At 38.2% G+C, this 25,252-nt stretch overlaps 1 protein-coding gene across 2 annotated transcripts in view; it reads right to left on the reverse strand.

Moving 5' to 3' along the window:
- LOC137427978 (synaptotagmin-9-like) overlaps window positions 1–25,252 on the reverse strand; it is a 218,062-nt gene that overhangs the window by 52,512 nt on the left and 140,298 nt on the right. For both annotated transcript variants that reach the window (XM_068117857.2, XM_078776706.1), the window contains exons 4-5: window positions 22,250–22,370; window positions 889–1,060 (exon numbers count right to left, since the gene is read on the reverse strand). In XM_068117857.2, coding sequence (XP_067973958.2) covers window positions 889–1,060; window positions 22,250–22,370 — 293 coding nt within the window. The remainder of the gene's footprint in view (window positions 1–888; window positions 1,061–22,249; window positions 22,371–25,252) is intronic.

The raw sequence follows: 25,252 nt of genomic DNA on the forward strand, positions 1-25,252 counted from the left end.
ATTGCATGATCAAAATTTTGGTGAATTTTGAGGTATTTTTGATATTTTATTATTTTTGGTATTTTATTTTGTTATTTATTTTGGTATATTTTGGTATATTTTTTGGTATATTTTGGTATTTTTGATTTTGAGGTAACAGCGTGTTCCCTCAACTCACCTTAAATTACCCTTTTGAGAAGGCATATTATCGGATCAATATTTTTTGAAGATACCATAAATTCCGAATGGTATATTAATGATATTCTCCAGCAGTTTTTCAACGAACTAACTGAAGAGGAGAAATGAGATGAATGGTTCCAGCAAGAAGGCGCAACTGCACACACAGCACATGCAAGCATGCATGCAGTCAGGACAGTTTTTGAAGATTGCATCATTTCTCATGTTTTATGGCCACCTCATTCTCCCGACTCAACCCCAAATGCCTTTTATATGTGGGGAAAGCTCAAAAACACGGCCTTGCATAGAATTCCCATATGATGGAAGAACTGGAGGCCAACATTTCAGAGGGTGTTCATGGCATCCAGGCTGTAGAAATGCAGTGACTGAGTGTTTCAAAATATATGTAGATGTGTCCAACTTTGCTGACAAATGAACGGGTCACACTTTTAGTAATTGCTATAAATTTGCTACAACTGTTGAATAATTTTCAAATTAGAATCTTCTGTTACCTCTGATGTCTTTGTTGTATTTGACAAAAACTACTTTTCCCATAAAGATTTATCTCTTTGCACAAGAGGTGTTAAGTTTCTACTGCACTGATTCTTTTGAAACACCCTGCATGTTTGATTCAACTTCAAGTTATTGTGACTTTAAGCTAATTGAATGTTGATCTTTAACATAAAACGAATACGTCCATTCAATCACTATATTGTAAAAATATAATCATACCTGTCGTAGTCAACCACAGAAATGAGTAGATTGACCTGGTCCATATTGTCTGGGGGAATGTCAAACACAATCTCCTCATTGTATATAGGGTTCAGCGTGTTCCTTTTGGTCGATGTTTTCCGTTTTTTTAACCTCCGTCCAGCGCAAATGAGAGAAACCTTTACATAGGGATCTGTAAAGACCAGGCCCACATGAAGCAAAAATATTAAGCTTGACTTCCAATACTGAGAATCCGAGGAAACCAAGCACAGTGCAAACGACATCTGTAAAACAAATGTATAGTTATTGCACCGAAGGATTAAATGGCAAACTTTTTCACACCATTTACCTTTGTATACGTAGTGTGTTCAAAAAGTATCCGACCTTTATTTTTCGTGCGTAAAAAAAAAGAAGCTAGGGAGGCGTTGATTGGTGCACGTATGTAGGCGATCCTAATGCACACGCGTGAATGTTTTCCCACCTGCAGAAGCTGTCATTCGACGGCAGACCGCCGATGAGTGAGGACATGTAAGTGAGCGCCGTCGGATTTTCGTTTTTGACAAAATGACGGAAAAACTTGAACAACGCTACTGCATTATGAAAGAGTTGAAATATACCGACAAAGAAAAAAACATATTTTTGTCCACTCCATACACCCTCTCCTGCTCCCAATTCCTCCCCACACCCTCTGTCCAGGTTTCTCTCCACCTTGGCCTTCCACTCTGCTGTTGGTGTTTCGCCCCTCTCTCCACTGTTCCTTTTGCATCTTGTTATGTCCTGATCTGTTCAGTGTACTCGCTCTTCCACAAGCCTTGACTCATGCATAATAAAATAAAAATAAAGAATCATCATAAACTTCTCAAGCAATGTAAAAATAACGTAATTTAGAAAGGTGCAAAATAATATAGCAATTACTAAAATTCCATGGTATTCATTTGAATGCCCTGGTGTAAGAATTTTTTTTGAAAAAGATTGCTTTTTATTTGTTCTTTCTTTTACTGTCAATATCTAGAAAAATGGTGATTTCATGAGAAATCTGGTGCATACATTAAACAAAGGACAAAAAATTGTGACAGCAGGCAAATAAAAGGGAGACAAGAAAAAATATCACACCCAGATCCAAAGGAAACTTCAGTTTGGAATTTTTAATATGAAATAGGCAAAGCCTAGCAACGAAGGAAACTCCTTAGAATTACCCTTTAGAACCCATTAAAATTACCCTTTAGACCCTTTAGAAGTATCCTTTAGAACCATTTAGAATTACCCTTTAGAACTCTTTATAATTATCCTTTAGAACCCTTTAGAATTACCATTTATACCCTTTAGAATTACCCTTTAGACCCTTTAGAATTACCCTTTAGAACCCATTACAATTACCCTTTAGACCCTTTAGAATTACCCTTTAGAACCATTTAGAATTACCCTTTAGAACTCTTTATAATTATCCTTTAGAACCCTTTAGAATTACCATTTATACCCTTTAGAATTACCCTTTAGACCCTTTAGAATTACCCTTTAGAACCCATTACAATTACCCTTTAGACCCTTTAGAATTACCCTTTAGAACCATTTAGAATTACCCTTTAGAACTCTTTATAATTATCCTTTAGAACCCTTTAGAATTACCATTTATACCCTTTAGAATTACCCTTTACCCTTTAGAACTACCCTTTACCCTTTAGAATTACCCTTTAGAACCCATTACAATTACCCTTTAGACCCTTTAGAATTACCCTTTAGAACCATTTAGAATTATCCCTTAGAACCCTTTAGAATTACCATTTATACCCTTTAGACCCTTTAGAATTACCCTTTATAAGTCATTACAATTACCCTTTACAACCTATTACAATTAACCTTTAGACCCTTTAGAATTACCCTTTAGAATAACCCTTTAGAACTCATTACAATTAGCCTTTACAACCTATTACAATTACCCTTTAGACCCTTTAGAATTACCCTTTAGAACCATTTAGAATTACCCTTTATAACCCTTTATAACTATCCTTTAGAACCCTTTAGAATTACCATTTATACCCTTTAGAATAACCCTTTAGAACTCATTACAATTACCCTTTACAACCTATTACAATTACCCTTTAGACCCTTTAGAATTACCCTTTAGAACCATTTAGAATTACCCTTTATAACCCTTTATAATTATCCTTTAGAACCCTTTAGAATTACCATTTATACCCTTTAGACCCTTTAGAATTACCCTTTAGAACCCATTACAATTACCCTTTAGAATCATTTAGAATTACCCTTTAGATCCCTTCAGAACCCTTTAGATTCACCCTTTAGAACCCTCCAGAAATACACATGGTGGGTTTAAAAGTTTCTTCTTCTTCTTCATTTTTGATGGGCGGATGGAAAGAAAGTCATAGCCAAATATTGAAGCGGCTTCACCACTTAAAACCCTGTGCAAGATATTGAGCATAGAGTTAAAGATGATATTAGCCTGTGAGAGATAAATGTGCTGAACTACAATATACAATTTCTATGGAGGGATCCAAAGTTCAGATTCACATTTGTAATCTTAGTCAACTCCCATTGGACAAACATCAATATGGTGTTTTGGTCCATCAATATCATCAATACCATCAACAAACATCAATATCAACAAACATCAAAAAATTACCATCAATATGGTAAACAACAACTGAAAGGTCCATTGAACTTGAAAGATGACGTTTCAATGCATTTAACTAAATTTGGTGCTGGATGTGGAATAGCCTGGTTTACTTCTCTGGGACTCATATATTCTGCTTTTCTAAACTATCAGGATTACATGGCAGACAGAATAGGAGGGCATGAAAACGTGTTTGACTTTGTTGTAGTTTAGTTTATTTTGCAATGTCTAATGATAGCAGACAGGCCAATAACATGAGGTAAGTTTTGGGTTTTCATTGTACACAGGTAAGATGGTTTGGTATTTTTGTTGGAGTCAGGTAAGATGGGTTGCTGTCTTTGTTGGAGTCAGGTGAGATCGTTTGCTGTCTTTGTTGGAGTCAGGTAAGATGGTTTGCTGTTTTTGTTGGAGTCAGGTAAGATGGTTTGCTGTTTTTGTTGGAGTCAGGTAAGATGGTTTGATGTCTTTGTTGGAGTCAGGTAAGATGGTTTGCTGTTTTTGTTGGAGTCAGGTAAGATGGTTTGCTGTTTTTGTTGGAATCAGGTATAAAGATGGTTTGCTGTTTTTCTTGGAATCAGGTAAGATGGTTTGATGTTTTTGTTGGAGTCAGGTAAGATGGTTTGATGTCTTTGTTGGAGTCAGGTAAGATGGTTTGCTGTTTTTGTTGGAGTCAGGTAAGATGGTTTGCTGTTTTTGTTGGAATCAGGTATAGAGATGGTTTGCTGTTTTTGTTGGAATCAGGTAAGATGGTTTGCTGTTTTTGTTGGAGTCAGGTAAGATGGTTTGCTGTTTTTGTTGGAGTCAGGTAAGATGGTTTGCTGTTTTTGTTGGAGTCAGGTAAGAACGTTTGCTGTTTTTGTTGGAGTCAGGTAAGATGGTTTGCTGTTTTTGTTGGAGTCAGGTAAGATGGTTTGCTGTTTTTGTTAGAGTCAGGTAAGATGGTTTGATGTCTTTGTTGGAGTCAGGTAAGATGGTTTGCTGTTTTTGTTGGAGTCAGGTAAGATGGTTTGCTGTTTTTGTTGGAGTCAGGTAAGATGGTTTGCTGTTTTTCTTGGAGTCAGGTAAGATGGTTTGCTGTTTTTTTTGGAGTCAGGTAAGATGGTTTGCTGATTTTGTTGGAGTCAGGTAAGATGGTTTGCTGTTTTTGTTGGAGTCAGGTAAGATGGTTTGCTGTTTTTGTTGGAGTCAGGTAAGATGGTTTGCTGTTTTTCAGGTGAGATAGTTTGCTGTTTTTGTTGGAGTCAGGTAAGATGGTTTGCTATTTTTGTTGGAGTCAGGTAAGATGGTTTGCTGTTTTTGTTGGAGTCAGGTAAGATGGTTTGCTGTTTTTGTTGGAGTCAGGTAAGATGGTTTGCTGTTTTTGTTGGAATCAGGGAAGATGGTTTGCTGTTTTTGTTGGAGTCAGGTAAGATGGTTTGCTGTTTTTGTTGGAGTCAGGTGAGATGGTTTGCTGTTTTTGTTGGAGTCAGGTAAGATGGTTTGCTGTTTTTGTTGGAATCAGGTAAGATGGTTTGCTGTATTTGTTGGAATCAGGTAAGATGGTTTGCTGTTTTTGTTGGAGTCAGGTAAGATGGTTTGCTGTTTTTTTTGGAGTCAGGTAAGATGGTTTGCTGTTTTTGTTGGAGACAGGTGAGATCGTTTGCTGTTTTTGTTGGAGTCAGGTAAGATGGTTTGCTGTTTTTGTTGGAGTCAGGTAAACAGGTTTGCTGTTTTTGTTGGAGTCAGGTAAGATGGTTTGCTATTTTTGTTGGAGTCAGGTAAGATGGTTTGCTGGTTTGTTGGAATCAGGTAAGATGGTTTGCTGTTTTTGTTGGAGTCAGGTAAGATGGTTTGCTGTTTTTGTTGGAGTCAGGTAAGATGGTTTGCTGTTTTTGTTGGAGTCAGGTAAGATGGTTTGCTGTTTTTGTTGGAGTCAGGTAAGATGGTTTGCTGTTTTTGTTGGAATCAGGTAAGATGGTTTGCTGTATTTGTTGGAATCAGGTAAGATGGTTTGCTGTTTTTGTTGGAGTCAGGTAAGATGGTTTGCTGTTTTTGTTGGAGTCAGGTAAGATGGTTTGCTGTTTTTGTTGGAATCAGGTAAGATGGTTTGCTGTATTTGTTGGAATCAGGTAAGATGGTTTGCTGTTTTTGTTGGAATCAGGTAAGATGGTTTGCTGTTTTTGTTGGAGTCAGATGAGATGGTTTGCTGTTGTTGTTGGAGTCAGGTAAGATGGTTTGCTGTTTTTGTTGGAGTCAGGTGAGATGGTTTGCTGTTTTTGTTGGAGTCAGGGGAGATGGTTTGCTGTTTTTGTTGGAGTCAGGTAAGCTGGTTTGCTGTTTTTATTGGAGTCAGGTAAGATGGTTTGCTGTTTTTGTTGCATGCAGGTATAAAGATGGTTTGGTGTTTTTTGTTGCATGCAGGTATAAAGATGGTTTGGTGTTTTTGTTGCATGCAGGTATAAAGATGATTTGGTGTTTTTTGTTGCATGCAGGTATAATGATGGTTTGGTGTTTTTTGTTGCATACAGTTATAAAGATGATTTGGTCTTTTTTGTTGCATGCAGGTATAAAGCTAATTTGGTGTTTTTTGTTGCATGCAGTTATAAAGATGGTTTGGTGTTTTTTATTGTATGCAGGTATAATGATGGTTTGGTGTTTTTTGTTGCATGCAGGTATAAAGATGATTTGGTGTTTTTTGTTGCATGCAGGTATAAAGATGATTTGGTGTTTTTTGTTGCATGCAGGTATAAAGATGATTTGGTGTTTTTTGTTGCATGCAGGTATAAAGATGATTTGGTGTTTTTTGTTGCATGCAGGTATAAAGATGATTTGGTGTTTTTTATTGCATGCAGGTATAAAGATGATTTGGTGTTTTTTGTTGCATGCAGGTATAAAGATGATTTGGTGTTTTTTGTTGCATGCAGTTATAAAGATGGTTTGGTGTTTTTTATTGTATGCAGGTGTAATGATGGTTTGGTGTTTTTGTTGGAATCAGGTAAGATGGTTTGCTGTTTTTGTTGGAATCAGGTAAGATGGTTTGCTGTTTTTGCTGGAATCAGGTAAGATGGTTTTGCTGTTTTTTTGTTGGAATCAGGTAAGATGGTTTGCTGTTTTTGTTGGAGTCAGGTGAAATGGTATGCTGTTTTCGTTGGAGTCAGGTAAGATGGTTTGCTGTTTTTGTTGGAGTCACGTGAGAAGGTTTGCTGTTTTTGTTGCATGCAGGTATAATGATGGTTTGGTATTTTTTGTTGTATGCAGTTATAAAGATGGTTTGGTGTTTTTTTTTGCATGCAGGTATAAAGATGGTTTGGTGTTTTTTGTTGCATGCAGGTATAAAGATGGTTTTGTGTTTTGTTGCATGCAGGTATAAAGATGATTTGGTGTTTTTTTTGCATGCAAGTATCTATATAACAAGTGAATCCTCTTGGATTGCGCTGAGGTTCGGGCTTGGAATTTCTAGGAGGAAGTATAATTTGTATGCAATGAAAGTACATGTAATATGGGATCGAGTAAGATCGAGTAAGCTTCACCAGTGCGCGTGCGCGAATTTACGTCACGTCGGCAGCGAGAAGGCGTTCCCCAACACGAACCAATCAGGAACTGCCACGCCCACTTATATGATCTCCGAATTCCTGTGACAGGAATTAGCGTTACACTGGCTGGAAGTCAATCGCTAAAGGCGCTTCCTCAGCGCCAATCACCAGTGCGCGTGCGCGAATTTACGTCACGTCGGCAGCGAGAAGGCGTTCCCCAACACGAACCAATCAGGAACTGCCACGCCCACTTATATGATCTCCGAATTCCTGTGACAGGAATTAGCGTTACACTGGCTGGAAGTCAATCGCTAAAGGCGCTTCCTCAGCGCCAATAATAGCGTAAGGACTCGACTTTGTTATCAGATTTACGCCGCACCCAGTGACCCGATGCCCACGGCACGAATGGATTTACGATCTACGAACCGCGCTCTTTGTTTATCACGTACAGACATACTCGAAGAATCTGAATTAGCCGACGTTGGGGCCCAAAAGCATCCGATTAACTGCCGATACGACGCCATCTTACGACGCCATCGTATTGGCGTCTGCTGGGTGAAGGCGAAGCAAGCCGCCCGCTGATTGGACAGGCGAAGGCGAAAGCAAGCCGTCCACTGAGTGGACAATCCAGAGCATGCATTTGTGCCGGTGTTGGCGATCGTTGTTCATATACGCACTCTTCATTCTCATCTTTCTTCCTAACTCTTACTCGGACAAGCAAATCCCCGATGCCATCCATAATGGTACACTCTATGCATACGCCACATCCTCCCTTCCGTGGATGTTCCACGGGTTTCGGCTAGTAAAGATGGTTTGGTGTTTTTTGTTGCATGCAGTTATAAAGATGGTTTGGTGTTTTTTATTGCATGCAGGTATAATGATGGTTTGGTGTTTTTTGTTGCATGCAGGTATAATGATGGTTTGGTGTTTTTTTTTATTGTATGCAGGTATAATGATAGTTTGGTGTTTTTTCTATTGTATGCAGGTATAATGATGGTTTGCTGTTTTTGTTGGAGTTAGGTGAGATGGTTTGCTGTTTTTGTTGGAGTCAGGTGAGAAGGTTTGCTGTTTTTGTTGCATACAGGTATAATAATGGGTTTTTTTGTTGCATGCAGGTATAAAGATGATTTGGTGTTTTTTGTTGCATGCAGGTATAAAGATGGTTTGGTTTTTTTTGTTGCATGCAGGTATAATGGTGGTTTGGTGTTTTTTGTTTCATGCAGGTATAAAGATGATTTGGTGTTTGTTGTTGCATGCAGGTATAATGATGGTTTGGTGTTTTTTGTTGCATGCAGGTATAAAGATGGTTTGGTGTTTTTTGTTGTGTGCAGTTATAAATATGGTTTGGTGTTTTTTGTTGCATGCAGGAATAAAGATGATTTGGTGTTTTTTGTTGCATGCAGGTATAAAGATGATTTGGTGTTTTTTGTTGCATGCAGGTATAATGGTGGTTTGGTGTTTTTTGTTTCATGCAGGTATAAAGATGATTTGGTGTTTGTTGTTGCATGCAGGTATAATGATGGTTTGGTGTTTTTTGTTGCATGCAGGTATAAAGATGGTTTGGTGTTTTTTGTTGTGTGCAGTTATAAATATGGTTTGGTGTTTTTTGTTGCATGCAGGTATAAAGATGGTTTGGTGTTTGTTGTTGCATGCAGGTATAATGATGGTTTGGTGTTTTTTGTTGCATGCAGGTATAATGATGGTTTGTTGTTTTTTGTTGCATGCAGGTATAAATAAAGATGGTTTGGTGTTTTTTGTTGCATGCAGTTATAAAGATGGTTTGGTGTTTTTTGTTGCATGCCGGTATAATGATGGTTTGGTGTTTTTTTTATTGTATGCAGGTATAATGATGGTTTGGTGTTTTTTGTTGCCTGCAGGTATAATGATGGTTTGGTGTTTTTTTTTATTGTATGCAGGTATAATGATGGTTTGGTGTTTTTTCTATTGTATGCAGGTATTATGATGGTTTGCTGTTTTTGTTGGAGTTAGGTGAGATGGTTTGCTGTTTTTGTTGGAGTCAGGTGAGAAGGTTTGCCTTTTTTGTTGCATACAGGTATAATAATGGTTTTTTTTGTTGCATGCAGGTATAAAGATGATTTGGTGTTTTTTGTTGCATGCAGGTATAAAGATGATTTGGTGTTTTTTGTTGCATGCAGGTATAATGGTGGTTTGGTGTGTTTTGTTTCATGCAGGTATAAAGATGATTTGGTGTTTGTTGTTGCATGCAGGTATAAAGATGATTTGGTGTTTGTTGTTGCATGCAGGTATAATGATGGTTTGGTGTTTTTTGTTGCATTCAGGTATAAAGATGGTTTGGTGTTTTTTGTTGTGTGCAGTTATAAATATGGTTTGGTGTTTTTTGTTGCATGCAGGTATAAAGATGAATGAATGAATGAATGATCGTTTTAAGACAATTTCCCCCGCTAAAGCAGGGGTTAGCCGTGCGGGCCCCATGAGCTCATGGTTCCCTGTTTGAGGCAATGTTTTTATGGCCGGATGCCCTTCCTGACGCCAACCCTTGGTCACGCTCTTACGATGCACACGGATATGGTGTACCTATTCTAAACCGGGGTACACACCAGGATCATTCATCCCAGCGAGCTAGTACTCAATTTGCCGACCTCGGAAGGATGACAGGCTGAGTCAACCCCCTCTCGTTAATTCAGCGATCGATCGGGATTCGAAGCCAGGATCCTAGGATCCCAAGCTCGGCACCCTAACCACTAAGCCAACACCAGGCTTAACAGGTATAAAGATATTTTGGTGTTTTTTGTTGTATGCAGTTATAAAGATGATTTGGTGTTTTTTGTTGCATGCAGGTATAAAGATGATTTGGTGTTTTTTGTTGCATGCAGGTATAAAGATGATTTTGTGTTTTTTGTTGCCTGCAGGTATAAAGATGGTTTGGTGTTTTTTGTTGTATGCAGTTATAAAGATGATTTGGTGTTTATTGTTGCATGCAGGTATAATGATGGTTTGGTGTTTTTTGTTGCATGCAGTTATAAAGATGATTTAGTGTTTTTTGTTGCATGGAGTTATAAAGATGATTTGGTGTTTTTTGCTGCATGCAGTTATAAAGATGGTTTGGTGTTTTTTGTTGCATGCAGTTATAAAGATGGTTTGGTGTTTTTTATTGTATGCAGGTATAAAGATGGTTTGGTGTTTTTTGTTGCATGCAGTTATAAAGATGATTTTGTGTTTTTTGTTGCATGCAGGTATAAAGATGATTTGGTGTTTTTTGTTGCATGCAGGTATAAGGATGGTTTGGTGTTTTTTGTTGCATGCAGGTATAAAGATTGTTTGGTGTTTTTTGTTGCATGCAGGCATAAAGATGGTTTGGTGTTTTTTGTTGTATGCAGGTATAAAGATGATTTGGTGTTTTTTATTGTGTGTAGGTATAAAGATGGTTTGGTGTTTTTTGTTGCATGCAGGTATAAAGATGGTTTGGTGTTTTTTGTTGCATGCAGGCATAAAGATGGTTTGGTGTTTTTTGTTGTATGCAGGTATAAAGATGGTTTGGTGTTTTTTGTTGCATGCAGGGATAAAGATGATTTGGTGTTTTTTGTTGCATGCAGGTATAAAGATGATTTGGTGTTTTTTATTGTGTGTAGGTATAAAGATGGTTTGGTGTTTTTTGTTGCATGCAGTTATAAAGATGGTTTGGTGGTTTTTATTGTGTGCAGTTATAAAGATGGTTTGATGTTTTTTATTGTGTGCAGTTATAAAGATGGTTTGGTGTTTTTTATTGTGTGTAGCTATAAAGATGGTTTGGTGTTTTTTATTGTGTGCAGGTATAAAGATGGTTTGGTGTTTTTTTATTGTGTGTAGCTATAAAGATGGTTTGGTGTTTTTTATTGTGTGCAGTTCTAAAGATGGTTTGGTGTTCTTTATTGTGTGCAGTTATAAAGATGATTTGGTCTTTTTTGTTGTATGCAGGTATAAAGATGATTTGGTGTTTTTTGTTGCATGCAGTTATAAAGATGGTTTTGTGTTTTTATTGTATGCAGGTATAATGATGGTTTGGTGTTTTTTGTTGCATGCAGGTATAAAGATGATTTGGTGTTTTTTGTTGCATGCAGGTATAAAGATGATTTGGTGTTTTTTGTTGCATGCAGGTATAAAGATGATTTGGTGTTTTTTGTTGCATGCAGGTATAAAGATAATTTGGTGTTTTTTGTTGCATGCAGGGATAAAGATGATTTGGTGTTTTTTGTTGCATGCAGGTATAAAGTTGATTTGGTGTTTTTTGTTGCATGCAGTTATAAAGATGGTTTGGTGTTTTTTATTGTATGCAGGTATAATGATGGTTTGGTGTTTTTTGTTGCATGCAGTTATAATGATGGTTTGGTGTTTTTGTTGGAATCAGGTAAGATGGTTTGCTGTTTTTGTTGGAATCAGGTAAGCTGGTTTGCTGTTTTTGCTGGAATCAGGTAAGATGGTTTGCTGTTTTTGTTGGAATCAGGTAAGATGGTTTTGCTGTTTTTTTGTTTGGTATCAGGTAAGATGGTTTGCTGTTTTTGTTGGAGTCAGGTGAAATGGTATGCTGTTTTCGTTGGAGTCAGGTAAGATGGTTTGCTGTTTTTGTTGGAGTCAGGTGAGATGGTTTGCTGTTTTTGTTGGAGTCAGGTGAGAAGGTTTGCTGTTTTTGTTGCATGCAGGTATAATGATGGTTTGGTATTTTTTGTTGTATGCAGTTATAAAGATGGTTTGGTGGTTTTTTTTTGCATGCAGGTATAAAGATGGTTTGGTGTTTTTTGTTGCATGCAGGTATAAAGATGGTTTGGTGTTTTGTTGCATGCAGGTATAAAGATGATTTGGTATTTTTTGTTGCATGCAAGTATCTATATAATAATAGCGTAAGGACTCGACTTTGTTATCCCTCTTACGCCACACCCAGTGACCCGATGCCCACGGCACTAATGGAGTTACGATCTACGAACCACGCTCTGTGTTTATCATGTACAGACATACTCGAAAAATCTGAATTAGCCGACGTTGGGGCCCAAAAGCATCCGATTAACTGCCGATACGACGCCATCTTACGACGCCATCGTATTGGCGTCTGCTGGGCGAAGGCGAAGCAAGCCGTCCGCTGATTGGACAGGCGAAGGTGAAAGCAAGCCGTCCACTGAGTGGACAATCCAGAGCATGCATTTGTGCCGATGTCGGCGATCGTTGTTCATATACGCACTCTTCATTCTCATCTTTCTTCCTAACTCTTACTCGGACAAGCAAATCCCCTATGCCATCCATAATGGTACAATCTATCCATACACCACATCCTCCCTTCCGTGGATGTGCCACGGGTTTCGGCTAGTAAAGATGGTTTGGTGTTTTTTGTTGCATGCAGTTATAAAGATGGTTTGGTGTTTTTTATTGCATGCAGGTATAAAGATGGTTTGGTGTTTTTTGTTGCATGCAGGTATAATGGTGGTTTGGTGTTTTTTGTTGCATGCAGGTATAATGATGGTTTGGTGTTTTTTGTTGCATGCAGGTATAAAGATGGTTTGGTTTTTTTTGTTGCATGCAGGTATAATGATGGTTTGGTGTTTTTTGTTGCATGCAGGAATAAAGATGATTTGGTGTTTTTTGTTGCATGCTGGTATAAAGATGATTTGGTGTTTTTTGTTGCATGCAGGTATAATGGTGGTTTGGTGTTTTTTGTTTCATGCAGGTATAAAGATGATTTGGTGTTTGTTGTTGCATGCAGGTATAATGATGGTTTGGTGTTTTTTGTTGCATGCAGGTATAAAGATGGTTTGGTGTTTTTTGTTGTGTGCAGTTATAAATATGGTTTGGTGTTTTTTGTTGCATGCAGGTATAATGATGGTTTGTTGTTTTTTGTTGCATGCAGGTATAAAGATGAATGAATGAATGAATGATCGTTTTAAGACAATTTCCCCCGCTAAAGCAGGGGTTAGCCGTGCGGGCCCCATGAGCTCATGGTTCCCTGTTTGAGGCAATGTTTTTATGGCCGGATGCCCTTCCTGACGCCAACCCTTGGTCACGCTCTTACGATGCACACGGATATGGTGTACCTATTCTAAACCGGGGTACACACCAGGATCATTCATCCCAGCCAGCTGGTACTCAATTTGCCGACCTCGGAAGGAATGACAGGCTGAGTCAACCCCCTCTCGTTCATTCAGCGATCGATCGGGATTCTGAAGCCAGGATCCTAGGATCCCAAGCCGGCACCCCAACCACTAAGCCAACACCAGGCTTAACAGGTATAAAGATGGTTTGGTGTTTTTTGTTGTATGCAGTTATAAAGATGATTTGGTGTTCTTTGTTGCATGCAGGTATAAAGATGATTTGGTGTTTTTTGTTGCATGCAGGTATAAAGATGATTTGGTGTTTTTTGTTGCCTGCAGGTCTAAAGATGGTTTGGTGTTTTTTGTTGTATGCAGTTATAAAGATGATTTGGTGTTTATTGTTGCATGCAGGTATAAAGATGGTTTGGTGTTTTTTGTTGTATGCAGTTATAAAGATGATTTGGTGTTTATTGTTGCATGCAGGTATAATGATGGTTTGGTGTTTTTTGTTGCATGCAGTTATAAAGATGATTTGGTGTTTTTTGTTGCATGGAGTTATAAAGATGATTTGGTGTTTTTTGCTGCATGCAGTTATAAAGATGGTTTGGTGTTTTTTGTTGTATGCAGTTATAAAGATGGTTTGGTGTTTTTTATTGTATGCAGGTATAAAGATGGTTTGGTGTTTTTTGTTGCATGCAGTTATAAAGATTATTTGGTGTTTTTTATTGTGTGTAGGTATAAAGATGGTTTGGTGGTTTTTGTTGCATGCAGTTATAAAGATGGTTTGGTGGTTTTTATTGTGTGCAGTTATAAAGATGGTTTGATGTTTTTTATTGTGTGCAGTTATAAAGATGGTTTGGTGTTTTTTATTGTGTGTAGCTATAAATATGGTTTGGTGTTTTTTATTGTGTGCAGGTATAAAGATGGTTTGGTGTTTTTTATTGTGTGTAGCTATAAAGATGGTTTGGTGTTTTTTATTGTGTGCAGTTCTAAAGATGGTTTGGTGTTCTTTATTGTGTGCAGTTATAAAGATGGTTTGGTGTTTTTTGTTGCATGCAGTTATAAAGATGATTTGGTCTTTTTTGTTGCATGCAGGTATAAAGATGATTTGGTGTTTTTTGTTGCATGCAGTTATAAAGATGGTTTTGTGTTTTTATTGTATGCAGGTATAATGATGGTTTGGTGTTTTTTGTTGCATGCAGGTATAAAGATGATTTGGTGTTTTTTGTTGCATGCAGGTATAAAGATGATTTGGTGTTTTTTGTTGCATGCAGGTATAAAGATGATTTGGTGTTTTTTGTTGCATGCAGGTATAAAGATGATTTGGTGTTTTTTGTTGCATGCAGGGATAAAGATGATTTGGTGTTTTTTGTTGCATGCAGGTATAAAGATGATTTGGTGTTTTTTGTTGCATGCAGTTATAAAGATGGTTTGGTGTTTTTTATTGTATGCAGGTATAATGATGGTTTGGTGTTTTTTGTTGCATGCAGTTATAATGATGGTTTGGTGTTTTTGTTGGAATCAGGTAAGATGGTTTGCTGTTTTTGTTGGAATCAGGTAAGCTGGTTTGCTGTTTTTGCTGGAATCAGGTAAGATGGTTTGCTGTTTTTGTTGGAATCAGGTAAGATGGTTTTGCTGTTTTTTTGTTTGGTATCAGGTAAGATGGTTTGCTGTTTTTGTTGGAGTCAGGTGAAATGGTATGCTGTTTTCATTGGAGTCAGGTAAGATGGTTTGCTGTTTTTGTTGGAGTCAGGTGAGATGGTTTGCTGTTTTTGTTGGAGTCAGGTGAGAAGGTTTGCTGTTTTTGTTGCATGCAGGTATAATGATGGTTTGGTATTTTTTGTTGTATGCAGTTATAAAGATGGTTTGGTGTTTTTTTTTGCATGCAGGTATAAAGATGGTTTGGTGTTTTTTGTTGCATGCAGGTATAAAGATGGTTTGGTGTTTTGTTGCATGCAGGTATAAAGATGATTTGGTGTTTTTTGTTGTATGCAGGTATAAAGATGGTTTGGTGTTTTTTGTTGCATGCAGGTATAAAGATGATTCGCTGTTTTTTGTTGCATGCAGGTATAAAGATGATTTGGTGTTTTTTGTTGCATGCAGGTATAAAGATGATTTGGTGTTTTTTATTGTGTGTAGGTATAAAGATGGTTTGGTGGGTTTTGTTGCATGCAGTTATAAAGATGGTTTGGTGTTTTTTATTGTGTGCAGTTATAAAGATGATTTGGTGTTTTTTGTTGCATGCAGGTATAAAGATGATTTGGTGTTTTTTATTGTGTGTAGGTATAAAGATGATTTGGTGTTTATTGTTGCATGCAGGTATAATGATGGTTTGGTGTTTTTTGTTGCATGCAGTTATAAAGATGATTTGGTGTTTTTTGTTCCATGGAGTTATAAAGATGATTTGGTGTTTTTTGCTGCATGCAGTTATAAAGATGGTTTGGTGTTTTTTGTTGTATGCAGTTATAACGACGGTTTGGTGTTTTTTATTGTATGCAGGTATAAAGATGGTTTGGTGTTTTTTGTTGCATGCAGTTATAAAGATGATTTTGTGTTTTTTGTTGCATGCAGGTATAAAGATGATTTGGTGTTTTTTGTTGCATGCAGGTATAAAGATGCGTTGGTGTTTTTTGTTGCATGCAGGTATAAAGATGATTTGGTGTTTTTTGTTGCATGCAGGTATAAAGATGGTTTGGTGTTTTTTGTTGCATGCAGATATAAAGATGATTTGGTGTTTTTTGTTGCGTGCAGGTATAAATATGGTTTGGTGTTTTTTGTTGCATGCAGTTATAAAGATGGTTTGGTGTTTTTTGTTGCGTGCAGGTATAAAGATGGTTTGGTGTTTTTTGTTGCATGCAGATATAAAGATGATTTGGTGTTTTTTGTTGTATGCAGGTATAAAGATGGTTTGGTGTTTTTTGTTGCATGCAGGTATAAAGATGGTTTGGTGTTTTTTATTGCATGCAGGTATAAAGATGGTTTGGTGTTTTTTGTTGCATGCAGTTATAAAGATGGTTTGGTGTTTTTTGTTGCGTGCAGGTATAAAGATGGTTTGGTGTTTTTTGTTGCGTGCAGGTATAAAGATGGTTTGGTGTTTTTTGTTGCATGCAGTTATAAAGATGGTTTGGTGTTTTTTGTTGCGTGCAGGTATAAAGATGGTTTGGTGTTTTTTGTTGCATGCAGATATAAAGATGATTTGGTGTTTTTTGTTGTGTGCAGGTATAAAGATGGTTTGGTGTTTTTTGTTGCATGCAGTTATAAAGATGGTTTGGTGTTTTTTGTTGCATGCAGGTATAAAGATGGTTTGGTGTTTTTTGTTGCATGCAGATATAAAGATGATTTGGTGTTTTTGTTGTATGCAGGTATAAAGATGGTTTGGTGTTTTTTGTTGCATGCAGGTATAAAGATGGTTTGGTGTTTTTTATTGCATACAGGTATAAATATGGTTTGGTGTTTTTTGTTGTATGCAGGTATAAAGATGTTTTGGTGTTTTTTGTTGCATGCAGGTATAAAGATGGTTTTGTGTTTTTTGTTGCATGCAGGTATAAAGATGGTTTGGTGGTTTTTGTTGCATGCAGGTATAAAGATGTTTTGGTGGTTTTTGTTGCATGCAGGTGTTAAGATGGTTTGGTGTTTTTTGTTGCATGCAGGTATAAAGATGGTTTGGTGGTTTTTGTTGGAGGCAGGTAAGATGGTTTGGTGGTTTTTGTTGCATGCAGGTATAAAGATGGTTTGGTGGTTTTTGTTGGAGGCAGGTAAGATGGTTTGCTGGTTTTTGTTGTCGGCAGATATGGTGACGTGTTTGGGAAACGTTGTTGGAGCAGCGGAGTGGATTTTTGTAGTGCATAATGTGTTCATGGAGTGAATAGTGCACCCAAAAGTGGACCAAGCAAGCAGTTTAACCAATGCAGTTATAGTATCTATGGAGCTATGGAATTGGAAGGTGAAGACAACAACCACATGGGACTTAGTATACTAGAAGACAAAGACCAGGCTCACCATGCTCCCTTATTTTTATATTCTCTACAATATAATGCCATTGTACTCCAGTGAATTTTTCAATTCCATATCTGAATCTTATTTTTGGTCTCCCTTTGTTTCCTCCAGGTCATTGTCTCGGTTGACAGTTTGTAATTCTTGTTGTTCACCGGTTGCCTGTTTCTGCTATTATCTAGTCCAGTTCCATTTAATCATTTTAACATGACCAATATCGTGTTGAAAAATTAGATTTGTGTCTGACCATTGCCTTTTCTTTTTGTCTCTTTTCGTTAAACAAATAACAGGAAATTAGGAAATGAAAGAACAAAAAAGAATACATTGAATTTGGACCTGAAATGAAGCGTCATGAGATAAGCACTCAGACCAAAACAAAAAGCAGACTGATTTAATTTTCAGTGCTGTGCAGAGTTTTATTTCATTACTGTTATAATCAGATTGGCATGAGTCTAATTACAATAAATGCCATAGGAAGTGGAAAATCTTTTTTTCTAATATACAAGAGCAAGATTTAAAAAATTGCTACAATCCATGCAACTATCAGCTGCAAAAAGAATTTTTTTTGAAAAATTGAACACTAACTCAAAGCAATGCACCCACAGCACTATTAGAAAGGAATTTATTCAATACTTCCTCACAAAGGCCAAAAATCTCATCAACAGTTTAAATCTCATCAACTCAGCCAAGGTGAAATCTGGCCCAAAGTGGTTATTTTATCTCTTTCTACCCTCATTGTGTCAATACAAAGGGGAAGGTTTCCCAAGGTGAGATAGCACCAAAGACAGAACATTGTAATTTTACATCCACAACTGCTGCAACTGAAAGATATTTTCAAGGATTAAACTTATGATATTCTGACTTGTCCAGCAAGATGGTGCCAGGGTAGAACATTCACATTTAAGCTGCCAGGTCTGGCATTGATTTCCAACCACAAAATGTATACCTCAGATGGATATGAAGTTAGAGATCCATCTGCTAGCAGAATAATTGGTGGACATTAAAGATCCCATAGTTTATTTTACGAAGAGTCAGCAAGTTATTTTGGGCTTCCTGGGCAAATTTAAAAATTCATGCCCTAAATACTTTAGGAAGACATAGACGAAGCGTACAGTGTAATCCATTGCCATGAGAGTTCTTTGGCAGCACTGAAATGGTGTTCATGCAGACCATTGGAGACAGGGCACCAAACTATCTGCAAGGCTATCTAGTTTGTTGCTGGGCTAATATTTGCGACTAAATTTTTGTGTTGCGAATGGTCTTGGAAGTCAGCCATGCCTGCTGGAGTCCTATGAGTTATCTGTGATTTTACATGTTCATGAAGGTGACAGGTAAAGCACTACTCACTTCGCTATGTGTAGTGAAATGGCAGAACACAGAGATTTGATACGAGATAGGAAGTTTAGACATCGGGTGAGTGAAAATATATATATATACGAGGGGCAGTCAAGAAGTAACCTTAAATATGTTTCATGACTTGTATATTGCATGTACCTGTGTAACAACTGTGTTATTTTTCAACATAATCTCCGTTGCGTTCAATGCCATTTTCCAACGCTTTCCTGAGGCCTGGATTCCTCGAGAAAAACAATATTTTGGCTGCTGGTGTAGCCATTCGTGCACTGCCTCTTTGACCTCTTCGTTGGATCAGAAAGTGGTTCCACCAAGCGCCTCTTTAAGTGGCCTAAAGATGTGGTAATCCGAAGGGGCGAGGTCTGGCGAGTAGGGTGGATGAGGAAGACACTCAAAATGCAGGTCCTCGATTGTTGCAGCTGTAGCGCGGGTAGTATGGGGGCGAGCATTGTCATGCTGCAGCAAAACACCGGTAGTGAGTAGTCCATGACGTTTTGATCTGATTTCTGGTTTCAGATGATTTTTAAGGAGGTCGCAGTATGAGGCACTGTTGACTGTGGTCCCTCTGGGCATGTAATGATCTGCAAGTGGGCCTCGGCTATCCCAGAAGAGCGTCAGCATCACTTTTCCAGTGGAGTGTGCGGAATTTTTTGGGCATCGGTGATGTTGAATGGCACCACTCTTTGCTTGCCCTCTTCGTTTCTGGCTGAAAGTAGTGGACCCAGCTTTCATCCTCAGTCACTATTCTCTGTAAGAAAGCATCACCTTCTGTTTCATAACGTCACATAAGTTCTTCACATGCGTCCACGCGCCGTTCTTTCAGTTCGGGTGCAAGTTGTCTAGGCACCCACCTTGCAGACACTTTACAGAACCCCAGCACATTGTGAATGATATGGTGTGCTGAACCATGGCTAATGTTCAATTTGGAAACAACTTCATCCAGCGTAATACGACGGCTTCCCTTAGCACACGCTCAACTCCTGCAAGCATTTCTGGTGTGTCGGCTGTTTGAGGCCGCCCGAGCAAGCAGCGTCTGCCACACTGGACACTCCACTTTTAAACTTCCTGTCCCAGTCGTACACCTGCTGCAGCGATAAACATGCATCACCATAATGCATCTTCATTCTGCGATGGATTTCACTGTGATTCACACCCTCACTTCCCAAGAAATGGATGACAGAACATTGTTCCTCCCTGGTGCATGCTTCGAAGGGAGCCACCATATTGGAATTGCTTTACTGACATCATACGCTCAATGTTACCAGATCTAAAAGAGGCAAAACTCGACTCTTACCCAGATATATAACATATGTCGTCTACAACTACACACATTACATTCTCGAATTTATATCGCCATTTTAAGGTTACTTATTGACTGGCCCTCGTTTTTATATAATAATAATAATAATAATGCATTTATTTTATATAGCGCTTTTCAGGAAGCCCAAAGACGCTTTGACAGAGTGCAAAACATAATGCATAGCAAAACATAAAAACAATTGCAAAAAAAGAAGAATCAATAGGGAAATATTCAAAGCACAAAGGAGGGAGAAGGAGAGGAGATAGTCAGGGGTTAGATGCTGTGGGTTAAATGTTGAATGCAGTGTTGAACAGGTGGGTCTTGAGTGATGTTTTGAATGTGGTGAGTGAGGAGGAGTCTCTGATGGTGTGAGGTAGCGAGTTCCAGAGGGTGGGAGCAGCGATGGAGAAGGCCCTGTCCCCCCAGGATCTAAATTTGGTCCGGATGGGGGGGGGGGGGGGTCAGGAGGTTGGTACCAGCAGAGCGGAGGTTGCGGTGGGAGTGTGTCTGGAGAGGAGGTCAGCCAGGTAGGATGGGGCCAGGTTATGGAGGGCTTTGTAGGTCAAGAGGAGGATTTTGTACTGGATTCTCTGGGAGATGGGGAGCCAGTGAAGCTTGTAAAGGACGGGGGTGATGTGGTCACGGGTCCGGGAATGGGTGAGTAGACGGGCAGCGGAGTTCTGAATGTATTGGAGTTTATTGGTGATTGTTGAGGGTGAACCATAAAGGAGGCTATTGCAGTAGTCCAGACGGGAAGTGATGAAAGCGTGGATGAGGGTTTCTGCAGCCACGGAGGAGAGGGATGGACGGAGACGGGTGATGTTTTTCAGGTGAAAGAGGCTGACCTTAAGGATATATACATACATATTGCTACGTTTTGGGAACTCTCCCTCCCCGCTCCACTCCCCTCCCCTTCCCCACCCAACCCCACTTCTCCCCCAGGAGTACGCACATCCACGCATGTAGACACCATAACAATTTGGTGTCAGGAGCGAGATTTGGACATGGGGTGCGGTTGTAACGCACCCTGAAATTGAAAAGGAACATGGTTGGGAAGAAATTTTAGATGATATCTAATTTTGGTTGAGCAGCTTTTTGGTTGTTCAAGCCGCATAGGGCCAGATGGGTTTGAACGAGGTAGAGGAGCCCATGATCCAGGAAGGTAATATAGAGGAGGGAAAACCAGTAGGGGGCACAGAGGAAGCACTTATAGAGGTAGAGGACAACCCCCAACATGACCCCCAACCTCAGCCGCTGTAAAATGCAGCATCCATTGAACTAACACCACAAGGCAGCGGGCCAGCACCATATATGATATGGGCTCCTTATGGTCCAGTTCAAAGCACAAATGAGGATGATGAATGAAAACATGGGGGCGATAAACACTAATGTAGAAGTGATGGGCAACAGAATGGATAAAATAAGTGGTGAAATAAAGCGTGATATGAAAGTGATGAGCGAGGAAATAAGGTGTGATATAGGCACAAGGTTGGAGGTGATGGGCATTGAAATGGAGGCAGTATGGGAAGAGGTGAGGGGTGCATGAGTAGTGTCTGGAAAGAGATGAGGGAGAGCGAGGTCAGACTGACAGGAGAGATGGGGAATGTAAATAAAGAAGTAGAAGAACTTAAGCAGAGAGTAAAAGCACTAACCATAGGGTAGGGACAATTAAAAATCAAAATTGTGAAAAACATGGACACAATGAAAGAGCTGAGGACACCCATAGGGAAAACAAGGGGGAGTTGAACGCAATAAGAAAATAATGTAAGAAGGGACATAAAAAGGTATCACAACATGGGACAGAAAATCATCACTTGTTCATCACTTGTTGGTGAGTCATCAGCAACAATGGAGCCAGAAACGCGCACGTGTTTGTCCTCCTTATGGCATATCCTGCTAAGTTGGGATCGGTGGCTCATAGAGCATGAATACTTGACCCAATTATTTGAGGAACCAGCTGACCAGGCCTGCGTTCAACTGGAACTGGTTCGGTTAGGAATTTGAAATTTGCTGAGGTTGCCAATGACAACTCTCTTTCTTTTTGCCATTGATGCTGTGAGATTTTTTGATATCCCTCAGCTAATGATAGCAGAGGAGTTCCTGGCTTAACGTCTTCCCAAGGGATAGCACATCTTGTGGTGCAAGACCCTTCCTGCAAAGCAATAATTAGACAGTTTATAGTCAGGCTGAGAAGCTCAAAAGCAAGTGTGCTACCTCCTCACCATCCTGTCCAACAGTCATCAGACCTTTGAAGAAAAGCAAAGTCACATACTCAAAGGAAGACAATTAACATGCAGCACTTGAAAGTAAACATGTAAAGCTGTGTAATTTATACTGATATACATTTATACTTTATATGAGCTATGTTTAAGTGTGATTTCAACTCATACAGTACATACTGTACACATCTGAACATACTGTTTATGATACGTGGCTGACCTCGGCTATCAAATGTTTCTCAATATAAGGGATGCATATGACATTTAGAGTCCACCCGTATTTATGTCTGCAATCGTATGAGTAATGTGCATCAGTATCAATTGCAAGTGCCTCTCACCAGATGCCCCTGTGATATCCATGGCCTTGAGATTTTGTCCCTTTATAATGGTGATGGTTAGCCGTCCAGCAGTGGGCAGGTAGCACAAAGAGAACATTATCTCTCCCAACTCCACATTTTCCTAAGCAACGATAGAAGGCAAAAATATGGTTATTAATAGAGATGGTATCATTTTGATGAAAGAAAAGTTGAGAGATTCCTCCTCGGAAAAACATAACGCAGAAGACTAAGTGTTTGTGTTTTCACCTTAAGGTTAAATTCATATGAGACAAAGTGGTCAAACGTAAATCCATCTCATAAAGAAGGTTTCTAATTAAGCCAGGAAGATTACAGATTGCAGTGGCATGCTCTTCCAAAGAATATGTTATTATGCGATCAATTGGCTATTCTGTCTAAGATTGGCAACTTATAGCATTATCAATTAATATATATTTCCTGTCGATTTTGTAAACACCTGGAACAAGTACATATACAGATGCACTCACAAAACATGTTTCTCGTTTCAAAGCAAGTAACAATCACAACCTGAATAAAACAGCTCCCAAATTAATTGTTTTATTTTGTACAGGTATCAAAGCTCATGTGAGAGGAGAATTTGTGAAACAGGTAAACATAAAGCCTTTGAAATAGAAACCCAAAAGGACCCCCTGAGTGCAATGGCAATCACATCTCCCACTGCACCACACGCAAACAAACGAGCGTTATTTATTTTTTTTCTTTATTTTATGATCATGATGAGGGATATGTGTTTGAGGCTTTGGTTGAAAGAGTTTATTGGCTTCAAAATCCTTCAATAAAATCATTCACTGTAAAAAAAATGTGGGTTCTATTTGAATGAAAATGATGCGCAAGAGCTTTGAGTCTGAAGTCCAGCTCAATATGGGGCACATTACCCATAATTTCAAGGATGAGTCCACAAGCACAATGCGCAACCAACATTAATCCAACCGTTTGTACGGCCTTTTATGTAAAACAGTATGCATTACTCAGGAAATAGGAGTGAGAGTCATCTACTTCCATGTGCGATACTCTTTTTCTTTTTCTTTTTAACCATAGATTGGTTAAATTCGATCATTTAGATTTAGATCATTTAGAACATAGATTGAAACGATCTGATTTTCCTCTCCTTGGTAACTATACCGTCAATGACTGTTTTGTGTGTGTAGTATATAATAACTATCAGCATGCACAATGGAGAGTGCTGTTCTTCGGCAATCATATTCACCGATTTTGCAGTGATGATGTGGAAGAGAATGTAAGGCAATGGGAACTCACAATGGGTGGCGTATAGAAGAAGACATTGCTCTTAACACACAAACTGTTTGCATTTAACAAATCATCTTGGTGCTTCAGGTTATGTCTAGTAGGCATGGACCAAGATTTGCAGTGATGTTACTGTACTGAATTTTGGACTGAGATCCAAAGTCGGAGGCTCACTTCACTGAACGAAAGAGGTGGTAAAGAAATTGTATCTTGTCAAAGCACTGTAATTACACATTCATACGTAAGGGCCCATCTGAAAAGTCCCGGGGAGTGGAGATTTCACAATTTTTGAGTACAAAATATGTGAATGCCCATGATCTGGTAATTTTTTCTGTCTTCTCCCCAAAATTCATGCTGGCATCAGGTAGATTTTTCATACAAGATTGAGGCTCATGGAAGAGTAAAGTGGCTGCGTAAAAAGACAACAAACTAAGAATGGGACCGTGGGAAAACAGCTGAATACAAAATACAAGGGACTAAAGGAATAGGAAAAGAGAAGTCGGAGACAGAGCCGGAGAGACAGAGCCGGAGAGACAGAGCCAGAGAGACAGAGATGGAGAGACAGAGACGGAGAGACAGAGAGACAGAGATAGAGAAAGACTGAGATAAAGTGAGAGATAGTAAGAGATAGAAAGAGATAGAAAGAGACAGAGAGAGATAGAAATAGAGATAGAAATAGAGATAGAAATAGAGATAGAAATAGAGATAGAAATAGAGATAGAATTAGAGATGAGATAGAAATAGAGATGAGATAGAAATAGAGATAGAAATAGAAATAGAGATAGAAATAGAGATAGAAATAGAAATAGAGATAGAAATAGAAATAGAAATAGAGTAAAATATAGAGATAGAAATAGAGATAGAAATAGAGATAGAAATAGAGATAAAGATAGAGATAGATAGAGATAGAGATATAAATAGAGATATAAATACAGATGAGATAGAAATAGAGATAGAAATAGAGATGAGATAGAAATAGAGATGAGATATAAATAAAGATAGAAATAGAGCAAAATATAGAGATAGAAATAGAGATAGAAATAGAGATAGAGATAGAGATAAAGATAGAGATAGATAGAGATAGAAATAGAGATATAAATAGAAATAGAGATAGAAATGGAGATATAAATCGAGATTGAAATAGAGACAGAAATAGAGATAGAAATGGAGATAAAAATAGAGATAGAAATAGAGACAGAAATACAAATATAAATAGAGATAGAAATAGAGACATAAACAGAGATAGAAATAGAGATAGAAATAGAGATAGAAATAGAGATAGAAATAGAGATAGAAATAGAGATGGAAATAGAGATAGAAATAGAGATAGAAATAGAGACAGAAATAGAGATAGAAATAGAGATGGAGATAGAAATAGAGATATAAATAGAGATAGAAATAGAGATGGAGATAGAAATAGAGATATAAATAGAGATATAAATAGAGATAGAAATAGAGATAGAAATGGAGATAAAAATAGAGATAGAAATAGAGACAGAAATATAAATATAAATAGAGATAGAAATAGAGATGGAAATAGAGATAGAAATAGAGACATAAACAGAGATAGAAATAGAGATAGAAATAGAGAAAGAAATAGAGATAGAAATAGAGAGAGAAATAGAGATGGAAATCGAGATAGAAATAGAGATAGAAATAGAGACAGAAATAGAGATAGAAATAGAGATAGAAATAGAGATAGAAATAGAGATAGAAATAGAGATGGAGATAGAAATAGAG

Source organism: Myxine glutinosa, chromosome 1 (assembly GCF_964187855.1).
Source record: "Myxine glutinosa chromosome 1, kmMyxGlut1.1, whole genome shotgun sequence".
Classification (NCBI taxonomy): domain Eukaryota; kingdom Metazoa; phylum Chordata; class Myxini; order Myxiniformes; family Myxinidae; genus Myxine; species Myxine glutinosa.